General features: G+C 42.7%; 1 protein-coding gene and 1 long non-coding RNA gene across 4 annotated transcripts in view; one reads left to right on the forward strand and one right to left on the reverse strand.

Moving 5' to 3' along the window:
- Nucleotides 1-3026: 3026 nt before the first annotated feature.
- The window catches only part of LHFPL3 (LHFPL tetraspan subfamily member 3), a 572114-nt gene continuing 551732 nt past the window's right edge, over nt 3027-23408 (reverse strand). For all 3 annotated transcript variants that reach the window (XM_043588653.1, XM_043588655.1, XM_043588654.1), the window contains one exon: nt 3027-4046. In XM_043588653.1, the coding sequence (XP_043444588.1) occupies nt 4018-4046 (29 nt within the window). In that variant the 3' untranslated portion in view covers nt 3027-4017. The remainder of the gene's footprint in view (nt 4047-23408) is intronic.
- LOC122487776 lies at nt 7177-8356 on the forward strand. Its single transcript, XR_006298467.1, has 2 exons — nt 7177-7310; nt 7805-8356. It is a non-coding gene; the product is annotated as an uncharacterized LOC122487776 (long non-coding RNA).

Consider the following 23408-nt stretch of genomic DNA (forward strand, 5'->3'; position numbering starts at 1 on the left):
GCTGCCTTCCTTGATCAGCCTCCCCATTTCTCCCCCACATCACCACATTTTAATACTCTCAAGGGCATCGATTCTTAGCTGTATTTTCCTGCTTATGGTCTCTTTTCTTACTAGAACAGAAGACCTCTTATGAGAGCAGGGACCTTTTTTGTCTGGTTTACCACTATCGCCTCAGGCTTTAGAACAGTTCCTGGCACATAGTAGGGATTCACTACATATTTGGTGAAGGACTAGAACTGAGTATTGGCTGTTTATTCTCTTTAGACGGGACCCGGGTTTTCTAGTGCCCCATTACCTCCTATTATCTCCCTAACCCAGCTTGCTTTGCTTTGTCAGTTTATTTATCTACCTGGCCCCTGTAGGTATCTGAATTTTCAATCCCTGCTCATAAATGTTACTCTAGGGGCGCTTGGGTGGTGCAGTCGGTTAAGCGCCCGACTTCAGCCAGGTCACGATCCCGCCGTCCGGGAGTTCGAGCCCCGCGTCAGGCTCTGGGCTGATGGCTCGGAGCCTGGAGCCTGTTTCCGATTCTGTGTCTCCCTCTCTCTCTGCCCCTCCCCCATTCATGCTCTGTCTCTCGCTGTCCCAAAAATAAATAAAAACGTTGAAAAAAAAATTTAAAAAAATGTTACTCTAATTATCTTCAGCATTTTGAAAGAGGCTGTATTTTATGTTTCATTTCATCCTTCGATGTCTTGCATGTGGTAGGAGGGCAAGGAATTAACATTCATTGAATATCTCTTACCTGTCAAGCATAATAACACTATGATTTATGTCCTCACAACACTATGGGGCCAGGTATTATTGGGTCCACTTTTTTAAGTTTTTTTTTAATGTTTATTTTTGAGAAAGAGAGAGCGTGAGCAGGGGAGAGGCAGAGAGAAAGGGAGACACAGAATCCGAAGCAGGCTTCAGGCTCCGAGCTGACAGCACAGAGCCCAACACGGGGCTCGAACTCATGAATTGTGAGATTGTAACCTGAGCCGAAGTCAGAAACTTAACGGACTGAGCCACCCAGGGGCCCCTGGGTCTTTTTTTTTTTTTTTTTTTTTTTTAATGCTTAGTAAAGAGAGAGAGAGGAAGAGAGAGAGAGGAAGATAGAGAATCCCAAGCAGGCTCCATGCTGTCAGCACGGAGCCTGACTCTGGGCTGGATCCCATGAACTGTGAGATCATGACCTGAGCTGAAATCAAGAGTCAGAGACTCAACCGAGCCACCCAGGTGCCCCATATTTCTGTCCCCATATTTTATAGATAAGGTCACTAAGGCTTAGAGGTGTTCAGAACCATATAGTAAGTGAAAGATCTGGCATTGGAACTCACCTAGACAGCACACACTCAATATGAACAGTTGCAAAAGGGTTGCTCATGTCTGAGAAATCAATTTGCAAAGTGGAGACTGAGCAATTAATTGGATATTTCAGGTCACGTTTTACTTGAATAGTCTGGCTATTTACTTACTGATTTCACTCCACTGAGTATATGAAGATTTAGCTTGATCTATGTCCATATTGGCTGGAAGAGGTTTGGAGATGTTAATCATGCCTTCTACACGAGAGGCCTGGATACCTAATAAATGTCTGCTGTTGGTGAATATTATGGAATCTGACAGAAAGGAGATTTCCTGAGGATACCGATTTTGGTCAAATCCTAACTTGCTGCTGGATCGCTGGACAAAGACACTGAGTGGACTGAGCATGTGCCACATCACCAAGCCATCTTCTAAATAACAAAATCTTATTTTTATTTTTTACAGAAATTCAGATATTCCAACAAATTTCTTTACATTTCCTGGACCTTAAAAAAATTACACACAACTTTTTGGACGCAATACAACGGAACAGAATGAGAAAGGGAGTCACTTTTTTTTTTTTTAAAAAGATAAAAACATACTTCTTATACTTAACACTTAGTGATTTACATGTGTATTACCTATGTACAAATGGTACATCATCAATGACCCATCTTCAGAGCACTGTGGTATGCTAAATTACACTTAGGTTTCATGGAAAAAAATTTTTGAAAAACATTTGTGTGTGGATAGGAAGCACTTTTTCATTTTCATAAACACCACTTCTAGTGATGCAGGACTCCCAATGGAATCTGTAATTTACATGGATTAGAGAAAACCAACACCTTCTAATTTTATTGTGGATAGAGAGGTACCTCCCTTTAACTAAAAGATGAATTCTTGAAAAGTTGTGTGTAATTAAATTTAGTAAGTAGGGTGCTTTGAATGCAGTGGGAGAGCTTCTATTTAATGCAACAAGTAACTCCCAGAATGACTAACACTTTAGAGATAATAAGTATTCCCTTAATTTGGTTCTTTAGAAAATCCATAGCTTCGTGATTTGGGGCTCACTCATTTGAGCATACTTGTAATATACTCTTGGCCATTTAGAACATAATCTCCTTCATGGTGTAAAGATAGCTACTACTAGAAACATTTGGCAAGAATGAGAGTGTTGTCTTAATAGAGACAGGGTACGAGACATCGACTCTGATCTGTATCACTTCTTGTCTTACCCTCCATCTGGTATTCCAGTGATGGATGCTAATTTGATCTTAATGTTGAGTCTAAAAATGAAGGCATTCTACACGTCCATGTTTTCTGCTCACGTGCAGAACGTGGTTTAGTTCACACCAATTACGCCCTGCATATACATTTTAGCTCATGTTCATTCTCAAGCAGTTGGCCAGGTCAATATTACATATTTTTCTGTTGTTGCATATTGGCAGGATTTGTGATGAGGGTGATAGTGGGGGAAGCCCGGGAGCAAAAGATTGCTGAAGACAAGTGACCAGTTATAACTATTTCCAAATGTCAACCAACAAAAAGAAATCTGAGTATTCTTGAAAAAAACCAACATTAGTAAACAAATAGGCAACTTACTCCTACCAAGTTTCTTGACCTGTATAAGTATATATTCATTTATTTCTAAGGCTATTAAATTATTATTGATTTTGTTAGTACCACTTACTATAATTTAGAAATAGGTTTAATGGAATGATTTTTTTTTTAAACAAAAACAAGTACCTATTAGTAAGGGTAAAAAGGATATGGATTTCTGATGACATGTATGGCAAAGAAATAGAAAAAAAAAGGAGGGATTTTAGATGCCTTCTTATGAAGTATATTCAATTCCTATGCATATACTAGGGAGAATTAGAAAAAGGTATTTATTTGATAGCAGCCTATATATTACATGTGAGCATCCAAGGTGAAAATGAGCTTTCTATATTTTTCAGAGTTCCTTGATACTGTTTCCTGGAAGATAGGGATATTTATGTTGCTTGGGAACTTATGATGTTAAGATGTACTTCCTGTAATATACATCTCGATGGAGTTATAGTATATGTCAAAAACACTTTCTCATTAATAACTTGTACAGACAGATTAAACTGAACACAGACTCTGTAAAAAGCTTGAAGTGTTACATCTCTTAACTGAGTAGTTGTAACTAATTACACAGTGAAAGAAACACACGGCAGAGATGGGGAACCAAAGATCATGTGAAAACACACAGAGGCATTTTCTAAGATGCTTCCTCCATGAATGATGCTTGATAAGCCTCTTGGCTATTGAGATAGGAATAATTTAGGATTGACTGCCTTTTTTCAAATAAGGTTGAAAGATTAAAGCTTTTTGTTTTCCGTTGGATTAAAAAAGGACAGTTTACAAACCTCGGTACATATATATTTTACATGTTAATTCTAGCACATTTATACTCCTCTTCCTTAAAATATTTCCTGAATGTGATTTCTCATGAATGCGGTCTGATCTTATTCGGTGATAGTTTCCAGTGAGCTGGTGTTTAATCCATTATCACATCTCCTTCCAGAAAATCACTCCCATCTCTGCCAGTCCAGATTTAGAAAGTGCTTTGACAAGTAGATGGTTCACTCTTGTCCAGATCCGTCTCTGTACTCTGATTTCTCCCAAGAGTCTTCCTTCTTGATGTTGATGTACAAAAGCTCTTATTCGATTTGTTTAGCTGTTACTTGATTTGTTTTGTGCTCATTCTAGAGAATATTGGCTTAGCAGAACTGCAGAAAGGGGCAGAGGGGCAGGGGGGCAGGGGAGGAGAAAGAAAAAGAGAGAAAGAAGAAAATGCATCATTTTCTGTCGGCAAGATTTTTATGCAGGGTTGTCACAGAAAAACCACACCAGCAAATGGTTCAGATGCACTTTAGGTTTGTTAACAAAGAAGACTGAAAAGTTTGAGGCTCTTGTTCCATAAACAAATAGCATGGTCTTCCAGCAAGGGGCCCCCCATAACCCAGACATGTGTACTCCCCACATTTGGGTGAAGGTTACAGGCTGCTTTGAAGGAGCAAGGAAGGATGCGAAATGATCCCAAACATCACTGATTTTTCTGCCTGGCACAGAAAATGTCTCACTGGAGCGTTTTCCTTTTCCTTCCAAGTGTTATTTATTTTACAATCAACATTATAACAGCTGCAAAAGAAATGAGACACCGTTTTATTCCCATGTGTCTTTCCATTCTTTATCTAAATGTGCACTTATTTTTTACAGTTGGAATCACAGTACAGATGACATTTTTAACATTATATGAAAAACAGCTTTCTACATTTCCACTCTGCAGCATCAGCATCTAATTTCTAATAGCACCAGAATATTCCATTCCATTCTCATTCCTTTCACCCCGTGCTCAGTACCCCATCTTGATTGTTTGATGGTTGTCAGATTGTAGGTAGGTTTCCCATTAAAAAATTTTTTTGAAAATGTTTATTTTTGAGAGAGAGAGAGAGAGACAGAGCATGAGCAGGGGAGGGGCAGAGAGAGAGGGATACGCCGAATCGGAAGCAGGCTCCAGACTCTGAGCTGTCAGCACAAAGCCTGATGCAGGGCTTGAACTCATGAGCTGTGAGATCATGACCTGAGCTGAAGCTGGATGCTTACCCAACTGAGCCAGCCAGGCGCCCCATAGGTTTCCCATTTTTAAAAAAATGTTTATTTTTGAGAGGAAGTGTGCACGTGCACACGAGCCAGGTAGGGGCAGAGAGAGAGAGGGGGGAACAATGGATTCGAAGCAGGCTCTGTGCTGACAGTAGAGAGCCCAACGCAGGGCTCGAACTCACCAACTGAGAGATCATGACCTCATGATCGGACGCTCAACCGAACCGAAGTCGGACGCTCAACCAATTGAACCACGTGGGTGTCCCAAGGTTTCTCAGTTTTTTGTTATCAAGAATAAATGTTTTTGCATATAAAGTTCTATTTGTTCTTTAAAATTCTTTCTTTAGGACAGATTCTCAGGGGATACACTGCTTTTCCTCTTCTCCAGCATGGTATTAGGGACTATGCCTGTACTGATACAACTAGACTACAAATAGTACAACCACCTCCTTTCTTTGGATGATCTCCACAGACTTGGGCACTGTTAACCAGGGTGTAAGAGTCCCTTAGAACCTGTGAAGATGGGCAAATGTACCAACAGGCCAGATTTGGGCTGAAAGGAAACAGCCTGCTGGGTTTGCATCACAGAGCACTTGGAAACACAAACAGTAAAACAACTGGTCCATTATTCCGTGATAGTCCTCATTCCACATCACAAGATTATAGTTTCTGAATGAGTGCTAGAGAAAACTCTGGAAGATTCTGTTTTTTCTAGGATAAATGCTTATAGTTTTCCAGTACACTTTAAAATACCTTAAAATATCTAATACACATTACAATTTTAATGAACTTCTCTCCTTCAGAACTCAGTTACTTTAATGAACCCAGAAGACACAGGGGACAACTGAAATACGATCCCATCGTAACGATGATTAATCTGTAATGATTCTCTGAGATTGCATCATGCTAGTAGAAGCCCTATGGAAGGGAATGCTTTCCTTTGATATTATTAGAGCAGCATAAGCAATCCATGGGTTTTACACACAGCTATAGGTGCTTCTGAACCTTGAGTGGTCTCTGCTTGCTGCCCTGGAGATGGTCTTGTTTGATAGAATTCAAAGTCAGGTGTGTCGGTCCATAATTCCACTTCTCTAGCATTCTTCACTCTGAATATTTTTCTATGTAAAATTCACAAAGCTCAATGCCTGGGGTTTCCAGTAAGATCTATGAAAGGTGCTAGCTGGGATGGGGGAGAGGAAGGAATGGGTGTGAGTTGTAAATACATGAACGAGAACAGGGTAATGGGTTGTGCAAAGTGGCTATGCATATGGAAGAGAAGGTAGTGATGAGGGAGCATAAGGCAGGCTGAGGACAAAGCACAAGCTAACTCCCCGCCCCCCAACCACAGTGAGATATGTGTGATATTCCTCAGTCACTTCTGACTGTCCAAGAACAAAGGAGAGGAAAGAAAACAAATAGTTAACTGATAGAGATCACAGTCATACAGGATGTGAGTCTCCATCAGTTTACAAATGTCTTAGTAAATTACAAGAAAAAGGCCATCTTATCAATCGCCAAATCTCCAGAAACCTGTAGACTCAGTTTCCTGGAATCCCAACATCACTCTCCCCTCATGTGGGGAACAAAAGAAAGAAGGAAATGGTAGGTAAAATCAAATTTCTTTATAATCTGCAAATACTTGAGGCAAATTCGGAGTATAACATTTCTCCAGGAACTCCCTACCATCTTGATGTTAATGCCTTACTAGAGGGAAAACAACCTTAGCCTGACAATAGCAAGGCCTCCAGTATCTTCTGAGCCCTCTTTAGCATATGAAAGTCCCTTTGGAGGCCTCCCTTTTGCCCTTAACTCCCCCAAGTCCAAAGTGTATAATCAGTCACTCTTCACAACCCCAGTGCAGCTCTTTCTGCCCATAGGTCCTATCCCCGTGCTTTAATAAAATTCCCTTTTGCACCACAGGCACCTCAAGAATTCTTTCTTGGCTGTCAGCTCCAGACCCTCTCATCACTCTAAAATCCCATCAGTAGGATATGGAAGTGACAGGGCCATATATGTGTGATGCAGGGGAAGAGGGAGGCAAGAGGGTTGTCCTCATTTTCTTGATGTTTGCAAATAAATATATCCCTGATTTCATGACAGAAAGCCTGCTTTGGTGTGAACTATTTCTCGGCATCCAGGAACCAGTGATTCTTCCTTTCCCTGGCTCTAAGCTGTCTAAATTGGCTTTATGACATCACAGTGGGCTGGGAAGAGAGCAGACCACGGAGGTGGGCTGGGGCTGGGGGTGGGGGTGGGAAAAGGCTTTAATCAGCCCCCAGAGCACCGATACCCAAGCCTGAGGAGAAGGACGCTTCCTGTAGGATAGGCATCTCCCTGGGAAGATCCTGAGCCTTCTTGTAAGAAGGAACATCTGGAGCCAATCTCACAAGGTTCCTGTCTACACCTTGCCATTTGGGGTCTAACCTGTCTAGGGGCCGGCCAAGATGAGTCATTCATCACCAACCCTTCTTGGATCTGCTGTGATCTTGGGTCTCCCATATCCTCCATTGTGACCAAATCCCTCATTGGATCCCTCACTAGCCTTACCATTGATTGTTCAACCTTTCCTTCTGAAAACTCTCTTCTTTGTTGACTATTGTTAGCACTGGAACTACACTCCCCACCAGCAGTGTCAATGCTGGGCAGGGAGCTGAGGAGTGAACGGGAAATGAGAGAAGCCACAGAGCCAGGCTGGACTAGGAGGAGGCCAGTGAGGCTCATAGGGTAGAAGATTTATGACCGAGCGCCTCCTGACATTTTGCACACGAGATGCCTCATTTGCCTTCTCCTCGTGCGGGCTGCTGATCATGAAGCGTCCTGGGAATATGTGCTTGGAGTCTGAGTTACTTGGACATTACTAACTCTGTGTATTTTTTCTTCCTAGTGCACGACACCACCATGCAACAGGAACCCCAGGGCACTTGAGAATTCTGCAGACTGCAAGGCTAAAAATAACCAGCATATTCCTTCTGGTGGTGACCGGAATACAAACACTCCCCACACCATAACAGGAAAACACTTTGCTGGGAGTGGTAAAATTAGAATGCCACCAAAATGACTTAACTAGGATGCACAGTGAGGAATCTCCCACCTGAAGGCTGGGAAAGGGTTGGCCCTCCAGACAGATTTGGGGAAACCAGCAGGCGGAAGAGGATAAAAGGCAGGGTTTTTTCCTCTCTGGATGTGGCCATTACTTGTTCAGACCAACGACTATGACATACCGGGGTAGTCTGCAGAATTCCGTGGAAGCACTAGTGTGGTTACACTGTGATCTTTGCTTTGTAAAACATCGGTTTTCCCCCCCTTTTTCCGGAATTTTGCTAACATTTCCCATGCACCATGGCTATTGCATAGCTCAGGGGAGGCAATTTAAAAGATGTCATATTCTCCCAGGTTCGTACAGAACAGGACTGAATAAATAAGCCATTCAACGCTGCTTTGGATCTTTGTTCAGTCGGGTTTGTCCTTGTAACACGTCATGGGCTCTGAGTTGCCCATGTTCCATTTCTAAAGGGCTCTTTGCAAATCCTTTTCGAAGCTGTCATTTGAATCGCTGCTCATGAGAGCGGCATTTATAATGGCCACATTGTCCAGACTATCTAAATGCTGCGTTGTTGAATTTTCTATGTGTTTGCGGGCTTTGAAAGGTCTCCTGTGGTCCGCTTCTGCTGATTGTTCCTATCAACCTATTCAATTAGGGCCCGGAGCCCCCACCGTCAGGAGAGCTGGGGGGCAGCCTGTCTGAATGAGAAAAACGCTTGGTGGGAGCGGTCAGGCTTTAGTAGAACGGCTTGCTGAATCTTTGTTGTGAAAATGAGGAAGGGAGGCATTCCAGGCCATTTTTTCTCATTGGCTATAGAAGCTTTGCCATTTCTTCCCGCTCCATTGTTTCAAACTGCACCCACCTCTAAGAGAGCCTTCCAACATCCTTCCTCTCTGGGAGGCTGAAACAGCCCCCTGGACATAATATGTCACTATCTGTGTCCGCAGGTGCTCTCCACGTGATGTGCCCCATGGTGGGCACATTAAACATGGCTGCAGATTCTTTACCTTTCTTCTCATTGAGAGGTGGCCTCTATGTTCCCCTCCCTTTGAATCTGGGCTTTAAGAGTACTGGCGGTTTATTTTTTGTTGTAGTGGCAAAAAAACACATCAAATAAAACTCCCCATCTCAATTGCTTTGAAGTATACAGTTCGGGAGTGTGGAGTACCTTCACATTGTTGTGAAACAGATCTCCAGAACGTTTCCATCTTGCAAATCTGAAACTCGACACCCATTAGACAACAGCTCTTCTTTTCTCCCTTCCCCTATCCCTCAGTAACTGCCATTTCCCTCTTCTTCTATGAACTGGACCACTTTAGATAGCTCCTACGAGTGGAATCATACAGTATTTGTCTTGTTGTGACGGGTTTATCTCACTAGCCTAAGGTCCTTAAGGTTCATCCATGTTGTGGCATGTGGCAGGATTTCCTTTGTTTTTAAAGACCGAGTAATATTTCATTGTATGTATATGCCACATTTTATCTATCTACTCACCTGTTGATGAATATCTGGGTTGTTTCATCTTTTGGCTACTGTGAATTTGTGCTGCTGTAAGCAGAAAGAATTAGGGGTCTCCGGAAAAAGAAAGATGAGACCTAGCGTTTGAAGGGGTTCAAGATAGCACCCCCCCCCCGAATGTGCCATTTTGGCATGGGGATTATTTTGAGCTGAAGACACTTGAGACTCTGTAGGCTCAAGAGAACATTTTGTCCCTTCCTTAACCACTCAGAATCTAAATTGGGGGTCTTTCCCAGAATAAGCGTGTTTTTTTGTTTTGTTTTAAATTTTTTTTAACGTTTATTTATTTTTGAGACAGAGAGAGAGAAAGCATGAACGGGGGAGGGTCAGAGAGAGAGGGAGACACAGAATCAGAAGCAGCCTCCAGGCTCCGAGCCGTCAGCCCAGAGCCCGATGCGGGGCTTGAACTCATAGACCGCGAGATCGTGACCTGAGCTGAAGTTGGACGCTTAACTGACTGAGCCACCCAGGCGCCCTGGAATAAGCTTTTTTAACATAGATCAATTTTATCTGAGTGACCCATCTGTATGGTCACTTAAGGCAAACATCTAATTACCAAACATCTGCTCCTTCTTATTGCCCTGTATGCATATTCCTCGGATATTCCAGGCCCCTACCCCCTTCTCCTTAGTTCAGAATGACACACACCCCATTATGCCTGACTGTCTTTGGGCTTTCCATGTCTATGTGGATCCCTGAGCATACATCTATGAAATTTGATTTTGTTGATGTGGATTCCCTGCATACGCCTATTAAATTTGATTTTCTCCTGTTAATTTGTCTCATGTCAACTTGATTTTTGGTCCAGCTAGAATGACCTTTGAGGGGACAGGAATTCTTGCTCCCTGACACTTTCTTGACATAAGAAAAGTCATTTTAAAATTTTTTTTTTTTTCAACGTTTATTTATTTTTGGGACAGAGAGAGACAGAGCATGAACGGGGGAGGGGCAGAGAGAGAGGGAGACACAGAATCAGAAACAGGCTCCAGGCTCTGAGCCATCAGCCCAGAGCCTGACGCGGGGCTCGAACTCCCAGACCGCGAGATCGTGACCTGGCTGAAGTCGGACGCTTAACCGACTGCGCCACCCAGGCGCCCCAAGAAAAGTCATTTTAGACCCCTATTTTGTGATTTATGCTTGACCAGCACTACCTGCCCAAGCATTCTTGCAGAACTTTCTGGGTTATGTTAAAATTGTAGAAAAATAGACTTTAGTAGGTGATGATTTTAAGGGAACATAAGAATGTAAAAACAAACAGCCACTACCAGGCCAGGAGAGAACCTAAAAAAATTAACCTAACACACATTCTTGAGTTGTTTTTTTGCAGTATTTAAACCCCTTTGAGGACTTGGAACACTGGACTAATTCCAGTCAGAGAATTAATGATGCGGACCCTTGCTGGCCTTGCGATTTCAATCACCTGGGACTTGGACTCTGTTAACCTAGGGTAACTTTTGACCCAATTCCATATGGACCACTCCTTTGCGAAGCCCTTCCACGCACATACCCTTGGCTTAAAACGTCTCCAATTTTGTTGTTCAGGGAGATACTACTTTGGGAAATATCCCTGGTGCTCTTACTTGTTGCAAGTACAATCCTTCCTTTTCTCCTCTTTGGTTTGGTTGTGTCCTTGGGCTCAACACCTACCAAAAAGCGACACCAGTTTTGGGGTATAGTGCTATAAATATGGATGTACAAATACCTCTTCGAGACCCTGCTCTCAATTCTTTTGAATATATACCCAGAAGTGGGATTTCTGGATCATAGGGTAGTTCTATTTTTAACTCTTTGAGGAACTTCCATACTGTTGAGCTATCTCACAATCCTACCGAGTGCATAAAAGTTTCAATCTCCTCATGTTTCTCTGACACTTATTTTCTATTTTTTTTTTTTTTTTTTGGGCAGCCGTGTTAAAAATAAAACCACAGGCCCAAAATGGCATCAGTTAATTTTTTTTAAATGTTTATTTATTTTTGAGAGAGAGAGAGCATGGGTGGGGGTGGTATGGAGAGGGGAATGGACAGAGGATCCAAATCAGGCTCTGCACCAACAGCAGAGACCCTGATGTGAGGCTTGAGCTCAGGAACCCATGAGATCATGACCTGAGCTGAAGTCCGATGCTCAACTGACTGAGCCACCCAGGTGCCCTGGCATCAGTTAGGTTAAGGCCCCAAGTCAGTAAACCAAGAATTAATACTTCATCTAATTGCAGTTTTTTTTTTCATTAAAGATTTTATTTTTTGGGGGGCACCTGGGTGGCTCAGTTGGCTGAGTGTCTGACTCTTGATTTTGTCTCTGGTCATAATCTTATGGTTCATGGGTTCACAAGCCCTGGGATGGGCTGTGTGCTGACAGCATGGAGCCTGCTTTGTATTCTCTCTCCCCCTCTCTCTATCCCTCCCCCACTTTCTCAAAATAAATAAACATTAAAAAAATAGATTTTATTTTTAAGTAATATCTATACCCAACATGGGGCTTGAATCCACAACCCTGAGATCAAGAGTTGCACACTCCACCAATTGAGCCAGCCAGAAGCCCCAACCTAACTGCAATTTTAACCTTTAATCAGTCAACATGGGAATTGCCTGTCAGCAGAAGGGAATTTACTGATAGACCCCCTCTGTTTCCGTTAGGAAGGTGACCTTGCCTAAAACAATGGATTCTTTGCTAATAATTTCCTTTTTCCTGCTCTCTCTCTTTAAAGACATTTTCTTTTCTGTATGCTTTGGAGTTCTCCTCTACTTGCTAGATGAGATGCTGCCCAACTCATGAATTGATTAATAAAGACAATTAGATCTTTAAAATTTACTCAGTTGAATTTTTGTAATTCAACAGTAGCCATCCTGATGGGTGTGAGGTGATATCTCATTATGGTTTTGATTTGCAGTTTTCTGAGCATTAGTGATGTTGAGCATCTTCTGAGTACTGGCAGGTTTTTTTTTTGTTTTTTGTTTTTTAATGTTTATCAAGTGGGGAAGGGGCAGAAAGAGAGGGAGAGAGAGAGAGAATCCCAAGCAGGCTCCATGCTGTCAGCACAGAGCCCGACAGGGTGGTGGTGGTCGGGGGGGGCTTGAACCCACCAACCGTGAGATCATGACCTGAGGTGAAGTTGGATGCTTAACTGACTGGGCCACCCAGGCGCTCCTTTCCAATGAAACTTTGACAAAGTTTTAAGCCGCTAAGTTTTGGGAGAGTTTGTTAACACAGCAATACATAACTGGAACAGCGGGCAAAGCCCTTTCTCCAGTTGTGGTTTAGATTTGCTGTATTAAGTATAATGTAAATGACACGTGTGGCTGGACAGCAGGCACAATACTCACAGGTCAGAGAGAGTCCTGCCATCTTTGACTTGTTTTTTCCTTCCTGACACTATTTCTAGAGAAGCAATACCTCAAACCCCAACCTCCAGTTCATTGTTCTATCCATAGTCTCTCTTTGGGAAATCATTAGTTTGTCCCTCAACTGGTCTAACTGCGGGGGGTTTGAATCTGTGCTGAAGGTAAATGCATGCTCACAACATACTCTGGGACTGAATTCAGAAAAAAAATCTAATACTGATTTTGGTTGCAGTTTGATTACCACTAACTTTGTAAGTGATTAGAGGGCTTGAGTTTGTTAGAATTGTTTGCTGTGTAATTGACCAGTGGGTTGAAGAAAACCAGGGTCTAATTCATCTTTACTTGCATGCCACCCTCCCACTCATCAGCCTCTACCAGGACAGTCCCTAACCCCGACTGCAGTGCTGCAGGAACACAGCTGGATAGGAAGCCGCCTGCCAGTTACCAGTCTATCCATGCTCTCTAATGTCTTCTTACTCTAACCGGACAGGCAACACCAGTCCTTCTTTCTGGGTGCTATAATTTACTTTGCATCCAAATTTTTATTTGGGATTGAGCTAGTGCATGTGGCTGTGTCTGCCTGGAGGCATCTGTAATTTTAGTGATCGCTGCTGAGGCAGAGGGATGGGCAGCCGGGAGAAAGGAAAGAAGGAAAAGGTACAGGAGTTGCCCCTCATCCGTGGTTTCACTTTCTGTGGCTTCCATTTCTTTGGAAGCAGATGATTGCCCTCTGACATAGGGTCAGGAGGTCAATCATGGCCTAACACTGGGTCACAACGGCTGCGTTACTCATGTCACTTCATCTCATCATGTGGGCATTTTACCAGTTTTCATCATCACAAGGAGGATGAGTACAGGACAACACGATACTCTGAGAGAGACCACATTCACATAACTTTTATGATGTGTATTGTTATAACAATTCTATTTTATTAGTTACTGCTGTTAATCTCTTACTGTGCCTTATTTATAAACTTTATCACAGATATATAAATTAGGAAAAAACATATATATGTATTTGAGGGTTTGATACTATCTGTGGTTCTGTGGTTTCAGGCATCCACTGGGGGTCTTGGAACATAACCTCTGCAGAGAAGGGTGTGTGGGGGGTGACTACTAAGTTATAATCTTTGTTCAGGTAGGACCACTGACTGTTTACCTTTTTAGAACAGAAAGCAAGATACAAAATGGAAATAACTTACTCCTGAAGTTACCACTCTCCCTGTTAGAGTTCATTCTGGTTTCTTTCTGTTATATTGATAGTTTATTTGCTTCACAGAACTGCTCACAATCTAACTATCCACCTATTTTCTTGTTTTCTATTCTTCTCCCCTCCCCCCATATTAGAATGTGAGCCCAGACTCTCAGGACCTCCTCTGTCTTGCTCACTAGGGTACCCGTAGCTCTTAACTCAGAGCCTGATCTATGACAGGTGATCAGCAAATACTTCTGAGCCAATTATGAAGGGAGATTTCAAAATGCAGCCAGCAAGCCTTCAGGAGGCCAAAAGGGAGAAGGAATTTGTGCATCGCAGGAACCATGAATCGCAGGAACCATGAACTTCTTGCCAGCCGCAAGCCCTCAGCCTGGACTTAACTCCCTCCTCACCGTGAGACCTGAATCCTCAGCATTCTTCCAAAAGGGACCAACTAATCGACTGGTTTCCATCCTTCATTTGCATATTATCCTAACCAATCCTAGTTAACCTACTTTCAATCTCTGTTTTGTATAGAAGACCTGAATGAGAACTGGACCTATGACCTTTAGGCTTTACAATTCTGCCCCTTCTGTTGTCTACCTCAGAACAAGAGTCAGGTTTCCACCCGAGTCTGTGTCTCCTGAATTGCAATTCTAATGCCCACATAAATGCCTGTTGGCTTAAATCTTCAGGGAATTCTTTCTCGGTCGACACAATGGAGAAGTTAAGAAATAGAAAAGGACTCCTCTGTCCCTGCTAATAATCCAAGTCAGTGCTTCTCAAACTTCAATATGGCTAAGAATCACCTGGTGATCTTGCTAAAAATGCAGGTTTTGATTCAGTGCAACTGGGGTTTATAAAGCCTGAGACTCTGCATGTCCAACTATCTCCCAGGTGATGCCAAGTGACCCCCTGAGTCAGAAACTATGTCCCCTTCATCTCTGTATTCCCAGCTTAATGAGGCGCTCGGTAAACCATAGGTGCTCAAACACTGTTTGTTAAAGAAATGAATAAAACCAGACCAGGCACAGGAATCTATGAAAAACCTGGCCAAACAAATCTTTAGCGACTGGCAGAGGTACTCAGTGACCTGCAACCTCAGTGTGGACTTTTAGAGGCTTTCCATTCCTTCCGGCACCATGAAGGAGCAGAGGTGTGGGAGGGGCCCTCTCCTCCTGGGCCCTGAGCCCACAAGATAGAGATTTTAAAACTCAGCTGTAAATATACATTTATGTGTGTAAAGAGGTATCTGGGAAATCAAAAACGTACAATCTGAGACAGTCCTACCACATTTCCTTCATTTCTTCCCCTAGATTCTTTAAACAAAACACTTTTATATTCTCTGCCTTTCTTGCTATCTCTTTTTTAAATTTCCTACCTCCTTTTCAATACGACATATTGATTTTAACACAGGAAAGATATTTGCTAAAACTGTTCTCCTGGCCAAGATCTTCTTGGCTGAGGAGGGGCAGAAAGTGACATAAGGATCAGGTGCTGATAATTCTGTGCTATTCTTGTAGGCAGCAGACAATTGGACTTTGATATCAGGCACGAGGCTTTCCTGTGTGACCTTTTCTAGGAACTAATTCATGAGAAGGAATTTTGATTGTTAATTCACGAACATCTCTTTTTTTCCTCTTCTTGGCCCCATAAAGAAATACCATAGATTCTATTACACACCAAGAAAACAGGCACAATTCCTCGGTAGATGTGTTGACGATAGAATGCTTGTGTTGATGTATTAATCCCAATAATATTCACCGTACAGTTTTAACATGAAGCCATTCCATATTGTATACAGGCTGAAAGGCTTTTACTAATGAAGCCTCCCAAAAATACGCCTGGCAGAGTAAGAGTGAAGCATCCTGAATTCTCAATGCACTTCACAAGAATACACCTGGTGTCAATCTTTAAAAAATTTTTAAAAAATGTTTTTTAATGTTTATTTACTTTTGAGAGAGAGAGAGACAGAGCATGAGCAGGGGTGGGGCAGAGAGAGAGGGAGACACAGAATCCGAAGCAGGCCTCAGGCTCTGGGCTGTCAGCACAGAGCCCGATGTGGGGCTCAAACCCACAAACCGTGAGATCATGACCTGAGCTGAAGTCGGACGCTTAACCGACTGAGCCACCCAGGTGCCCCATAACCTGGTGTCAATCAATATTAATGTGCCATCCCCAGTTTAGCGACTTCTAGGCGATCTTCTGAAATTTTTCATGATTGGTTAGCCTTTCCATTTTATGACCTAGCTCATGACTAACACTTCACTATGTGGTCATGACATCCTTTAAAAATATAAACAAAAGCAGGGTGCCTGGTGGCTCAGTCAGTTGAACATCTGACTCTTGATTTTGGTTCAGGTCATGAGCTCACAGTTTTGTGAGTTTGAGCCCCACATTGGGCTCTGCTCTGACAGTGCGGAGCCTGCTTGGGATTCTCCCTCTCTCTGCCCCTCCCCTGCTCACGCTGTCTCTGTCTCTCTCAGAATAAACAAACTTAAAAAGTAAATAAATAAATAAAAGCAAAGCCAAATTGAGTATTACCACACATGAAACTGCAAATCACGCAACCCAACTACGTGTTGGCTTCACAAAATAATAAATTTGTCTCTGTTGACGTTGAATATTCAGCCTCACACACTTTTCTCTAAGCTGCTTCTCCTTCTTGTTCAGGGAGAGACTGATAATTTGCATCATTTTCCTGTTCTTTGCTTCTGTCCATACTTCTCTTCCCTGAGGTGTGCTCACTCTCTCTCTCAAGCTCAAATTCACAGGTGTTCTCTTCTCCAAACACTATCTTGAGAGTCAACTGGCCTTCCTTGATAATATAAATTTCCTCATTTTCTTGGAGGCATATCGTTTATTGATTAAATGTATGTGTTCTGAAGCCATTTTCTCTAGCTTTGAATTCTAATTCCACCATCTCCTGGTTCGGTAATTTTAGAGAAGTTCCTTAATCTTTCTGTACTTCATTTGAAGGCTGTCCTGAAGACTGACCAAGATGATGCTTATAAGGTTTTTATGACTTAATGGGCAAACCGTGCAAACAGAAAGAGCTCAGTAAATGTTGGCAGGTTTTTTTTTTTTTAATGCACAATAGTTGGGGCACCTGGGTGGCTCAGTTGGTATAAGTGTCTGACTTTGGCTCAGGTCATGATCTTATGGTTCATGGATTCGAGCCCCACATTGGGCTCTGTTAGCACAGAGCCTGCTTCGGATCCTCTGTCTCCCTCTCTCTCTGCCCTTCCCCCTCTCTCAAAAATAAACATTAAAAAAAATGCACATTAGTATAAGTAGCACTCTGTCATTCCAGAAATACTACACACACACACACACACACACACACACACACACACTAACCAACAGTAAATCATGTAAGCAGTTACTTTTCCCTGAAACAAGATGGCCCCAGAGTTCAGACTGGGGACGATGGCCACAGACTGTCTGGGTGTGGACTACAACTTCACTACCTATTGGCTCTGTGACCTTGAGCACAGGATCTGGCTTCATTTCCTCATGTGTACAATGAAGGTAGACAAGCCTTGCATACAGAGCCGTTGTGGGCATGAAATAAGTTACCACATGGTGAGTACCATGTTAAGTATTTGCACTGTTAGTTGTTATTGCAATTGTTATTGCTGCCAAGTGGAGTTTTACTGGGTCCCCACCTAGCCCCTCACTCTACTTTTCTTAGAGGATTTTGAAATCTTGCAATTGCAAATTTTCTCTGTGTCTGAAACGTGTGTAAATCTTTTTAGAAACTAAATAAGGCTCTTGACAGCTTTAGGACTCAGGAATGTCTTTCTCAAGGACGGGAGCCATGTCTCTGAAATGTAAACAGCAAGGGCGAGCACTGTCCTGTCTCCCGGTTTCTGTGGGGGTAGGGGGCCTACCTCAGCAGCACCTGCTCTACGTTGCAGAACTACCTCTGTCATAAAGGGGAGCTTGTTTTTCCTGTGCATAAAACCAGTTAATACAGATGGTGACCCTCAATTAACCAGCTCAATCTAGGGTGAACCATCTATAATCAATGGTCTTGAGGACTAGTTACCATTTATCCTGACACCATGCATGTAATGGGTTGTATCTGCTTGGCTACATAAAAAGGTGAAATTTCACTCTGTCTTCGCAACCTCTTAGCAGGCTACATGTGCTGTGTGTCACATTCCGGTTTAATGCTTATTCAGTAGTAAAACCCTTTTCTTTTTCTACTACTGTTATGGAGAAATTTTCTGGGTTGGGGGAAGATTTTGTTTTTAAATATATTACCTGAATGACATATATTGATATGTCCATATTTGGGCATCAGATTGCTTTATTTAATGCCTGTACTCTTTTAGCACAGAATTTATAAGAGGAAAGGGACTATTTTAAATGTTTTATTTATTTTTGAGAGCGAGAACGTGAGCAAGGGAGGGCCAGAGAGAAGGGGAGACAGAGGATCCTAAGTGGGCTCTGTGCTGCCAGCAGAGACCCCAATGCAGGGCTCGAACTCACAAACTGTGAGATCATGACCTGAGCCGAAGTCAGAGGAGGGGACTATTTAAAAAAAAAATTCTTAGGGGCGTCTGGGTGGCCCAGTCGGTTGAATAACTTTAGCTCAGGTCACGATCTCACGGCTCGTGGGTTCAAGCACCACATTGGGCTCTGTGCTGATGGCTTGGAGCCTGAAGCCTGTTTCGGATTCTGTGTCTCTCTCTCTGTCCCTCCTCCGTTCACACACTCTGTCTCTCTCTGAAAATAAATAAAACATTTAAATAAATAAACAAATAAATATTCTTAGTGCTAAAATCAGTGTTATCAGAAGGGATTTGCTAATTATTACCTAACAAAACCCAACTGATGCTCTCTTGTCTTCTTTCATACTAATCTACAGGCTTCTGTGAAATTATGGTAAGGCACCACTCTTCAACACCTCTCGCTTGTTCTTCAGGATATGGACCTATGGGCTTGAGTGAGACTTTAGCAGGCAGAGAGTTCAGGATCACAAAGCTTTACATTGCCATTATTACCACAAATAATAGCCCTGATCCTAATTATCCATGTGGGTTTTTGCTATACTGAAGTCAGACATTCAAGTATGATGTAAGCTTCCTCTCTAGACCAAAGGGAAGTAGGCTATGGAGTCTAGAAGGCAATCAAGGTCTAATCAAACATGTGCATGTGCATACACACACACACACACACACATTCACTGTCCCCTTTAGAGAAGTAGCCAAGAATGAACGCATTTAGTAAATATGTGATCCATCACTGATTGGCTGACCTCGGTTAGCCATGAATGACAGAATGGTAAGGGAGAGCCACAGATCAGTTGGAGTGCAGAGTTTTAGGGCTTTCTATAATGCAGAACTGAATAGGTTGTGCTCTGTTTAAAACTTTTCAGGGGAGACTCTTTGCTAACGGAATGGATCTTGTAGCTCAACATCACCCACGAGGCCTTCCATGGCCTTTCTTCACAGCTCCAACCTCCCCTCACTGGTTCCTCACCTCAGACTGTGCTCCCCTCACTTAATGTGACCTGCAGGTCTCGGAATGGATCCTCCTGTCTTTCACCCCTTCTGCTGGAAATGCCCTCCCTCCATTTTCAAGCTGCTGAACACCCTCTCATGTTTCAAACCTCATTTCAAGTCACTTCCCTGGAAGGCCCACAGGGTGCCCCAATCATCCCTTATCAGAGCCTAGTCCTTCAATACAGTGGGCACTGTGAGTGCAAAGGCCACTGCTGGTGAGCCTGTGTCCCAAACACCCAAGCAGGGTTCAGCATATAATAGACGCTCAGCAAACTTCTGGTGCTTCTTTATCTTTTCCTTCCCTCTTTCATTTCTCTCCTCCCTCTTTCCCTACCTTCCTCCCTCTCTCCTTCCCTTCCTCTTAGAGAGAGAGAGAGAGAGAGAGAGAGAAAGAAAGAGAGAGACAGAGTCTTAAGCAGGTTCCACATTCAATGCAGAGCTTGACAGGGGGCTCGATAACATGACCTTGGGATCATTACCCGAGCTGAAGTCAGGAGATGGACACTCAACCCACTGAACCACTCAGGCACTCCAAACCTCTGGTGCTTCTAGAAAAGAGCCTTACACATAGTTATGGAACGAATCATGTCCCCCAAAGTTCACATGATGAAGCCTTAACTTCCAAATGTGACTATATTTGGAGATAGGGCCTTTAAGCAGGTAATTAGGGTTACATGGGGTCACAAAGATGGGGCTCTGATCCAATAGGAATGGTGTCCTTTTAAGAAAAGAAATTGACACCAGGGGCATGAACTGCATAGAACAAGGTCATGTAGGGCACCTGGGTGACTCAGTCGAGTGTCCGACTCTTGGTTTTGGCTCAGGTCGTGATCTCATGGTTCGTGAGATCGAGTCCACATTGGGCTCTATGCTGACAGTGCCGAGCCTGCTTGGGATTCTCTCTTTCCCTCTCTCTCTGACCTCCACTTGTGTGTGCTCTCTCTCTCTCAAAATAAATACATAAACATAAAAAAAAAAAAGAACAAAGGCCATGTGAGGACATAACAAGAAGATGGCCATCTGCGAGCCAAAGAGAGAGGATTCAGGAGAAATCAAACCTGCTTGCACCTTTGATCTTGGACTTCCAGGCTCCAGGGCTGTGAGAAAATTGCTGTTGTCTAAGCCACCCACTCTGTGGTACTTTGTTATGGCAGCCCAAGCTAAGACAGGTATCCACAAATCCATCCTTTTGTTTTTCTTTGTTGGCAGGTAAGCACTCTGAGGACCAAGGAGATAAAATTTGCCCAAAGTCATCTAGCTAGTTAGCTGAAGACCTGGATTAGAAATCTGGGGTAGGGGCGCTGGGGTGGCTTAGTCAGTTAAGCTGGTTAAGCGTCCTATGTGGGCTCAGGTCTTGATCTTGCGGTTCCTGAGTTGGAGCCCCGAACCCAGCTTGCTGCTGTCAGTGTGGAGCCTGTTTCAGATCCTCTACCCTACCCCCACCCCGCCCCTTTTCTGCTCATTTGTCTGTCTCTAGAAAGAAAGAAAGAGAGAAAGAAAGACAGAGAGAGAGAAAGAAGGAAAGAAGGAAAGAAAGAAGGAAAGAAAGAAAGAAAGAAAGAAAGAAAGAAAGAAAGAAAGAAAAAGAAAGAGAGAAAGAAAGAGAAAATGAATGAATTCTGGGTTACACTAGTGTTCTTTCTCCACTAGGTTTTCTGTTTTTTTCCAGAGGAAAACTTTTTTCAAGTTACTCTTTTAGGAATTCCAGTTCTAAATATGAAACAGAATTGAGGTCAGCCGCCTCCGCCTAGGGCTCAGAAGCCACTCTTCCCAGGTTTTCCCCTACTTCCCCGCCCTCCTCTGTATTGTACCTCAGCAGCTCTCTAAGGATTCATGGAATTGAGTTTGAAAACTATTGCTGTACCCCCATGCTGTCTCAATTACATATACAAAATCATAAACCTTCCCAATTCACCATGTTCTCTCACATGGACATAAAGCATTAAAAATCTGATGTGAAGTAGCAAAGCCACCGGGGTCAGCAGGGGACAAGGTCAGATGGCACAGAGTGATGATTACAGTTCCAGAGAAGGAAAGACCACTGCAATTGATTTGACTCTAACCTAGGGAGATGATAAAGACAACTGCAACAGAGAATATAGAATCATCCAGAAACCAGGTGTGTCCCAACCATGGTCTAGGATCCATGGTCTAGGTTTCAGTAAAGCTGCTTTAGTGATTATTGGGAGAAAAAAAGTCCTATGGCCTTAGAGAGCCCTGCCTCAGACCTGGACTTCTGTAAATGGTGTATGGCCAAGGGCACTGCTTCTCCAGATGTGGCCTCTGGATCTTCTTGGATCTCAATCACTTGGGTATTTGTGAACATGTAGATTCCAGGATCTTGGCTTGACTTAATCCCCAGGTGATTCTTGTTTACATTCAAGTTTAAGGTTGTTAGCACCTGGGCTTTGGAATCTTCAAAAAGTTGGAATCCTGGGTCAGCCACTTCCTAGACGTAGCCAAGAAATTTTACTTGCCGTATCTTTGGCTCATTTGTGAAATGGACATTGTATGTATTTTATGGTGGTGTTTGAGAAATCAAGGTCAGCATTGAACACTCAACTGAAAAAGATCTTAGTTCTAAGAAGTCCAAATAGTTTCTAAGCGCTTATTTGGAATTAAGCACTTTAAAATAACTCTTGAGGGTTTTATGGGCACTAAGGATGATCTCCAAGTGCTGGAAACACAACTCCATTTTGGGGAAAGTCTTTGGCTTGGGGGAGGAGGGAATGCCCAACGGATTTAACCCCAGGGGAGGACTGTTTACTGTTTAATGGATGTGATCATAATCTGAGTCAAATCATGTCCCCAGTAAGGACATCTTCCTGACAAGCCTAGAAATCAACTGTGATACTTGTTTTCCTGTAAGAGTATTGGCTGGGATTTTAAGGTTTCTCTATGATGATAACAGTTACCTTTACTGAGCACCAACTGTAGGTCAGGCACTGTGCTAAGTACTTTATGCACATTATGGTGTTCAATCTGCACAAGTACCCACAACTGGCAGGTAATCTCATGAATTCCATTTTGCCAATAAGAAAACTAATTCAAGGGTTCTGACTCTGGGTAGTATTGTAAGGATAACAAATAGCAAAGGCAAACAGGATTCTGCTCTGATGTTTTCATGAGCATCCTACTTTGATATTACTTGCCTAGACAAGTCTGAGTCTAGAGATAGTCTTGCCTGTAGCTCCGTTCCTTTCTCTGCCTTATACAGATGAGACAAGGGTCTCAAATGATACCAGGTTGTGAGCTTGAAGTCCAATAAATGGCATTTAATGAGCATCTGTAAAATATGCTCTGAATATACTATGATAAAAATAGGATAAAGTTGTACACATAAAATTATTTATCATACCAAAAAATCACAAATAACCTTAATGCCACAAATACAAGCTTGGATAAATAAGTTGTGGTACTTTCATAGAGCAAAAAATGAATGTAGGGGTACCTGGCTGGCTCAGTTGGTGGAGCGTGTGGCTCTTGGTCTTGTGGTTATGACTTTGGCCCCGCATTGGGTGTAGAGATTACTTTAAAAATAAAATCTTTATTTTTTATTTTTTTTAATTTTTATTTTTGAGAGAGAAAGAGAGACAGAGTGTGAGTGGGGGAGGGGCAGAGAGAGAGGGAGACCGTAGAATCTGAAGCAGGCTCCAGGCTCTGTGCTGTCAGCACAGAGCCTGACTTGGGACTCGAACTCACCAACTGTGCGATCATGATCTGAGCCGACGTTGGACGCTTAACCGACTGAACCACCCAGGTGCCCTCCAAAATAAAATCTTTTAACAAAATTAAATAAATTGAATGTAGATCTATACTAAATAAGTAACATCCATAACATATTAAATGAAAACAGGTTATAAGTGACATCCATAGCATAC

This window comes from Prionailurus bengalensis, chromosome A2, assembly GCF_016509475.1.
Source record: "Prionailurus bengalensis isolate Pbe53 chromosome A2, Fcat_Pben_1.1_paternal_pri, whole genome shotgun sequence".
NCBI lineage: Eukaryota > Metazoa > Chordata > Mammalia > Carnivora > Felidae > Prionailurus > Prionailurus bengalensis.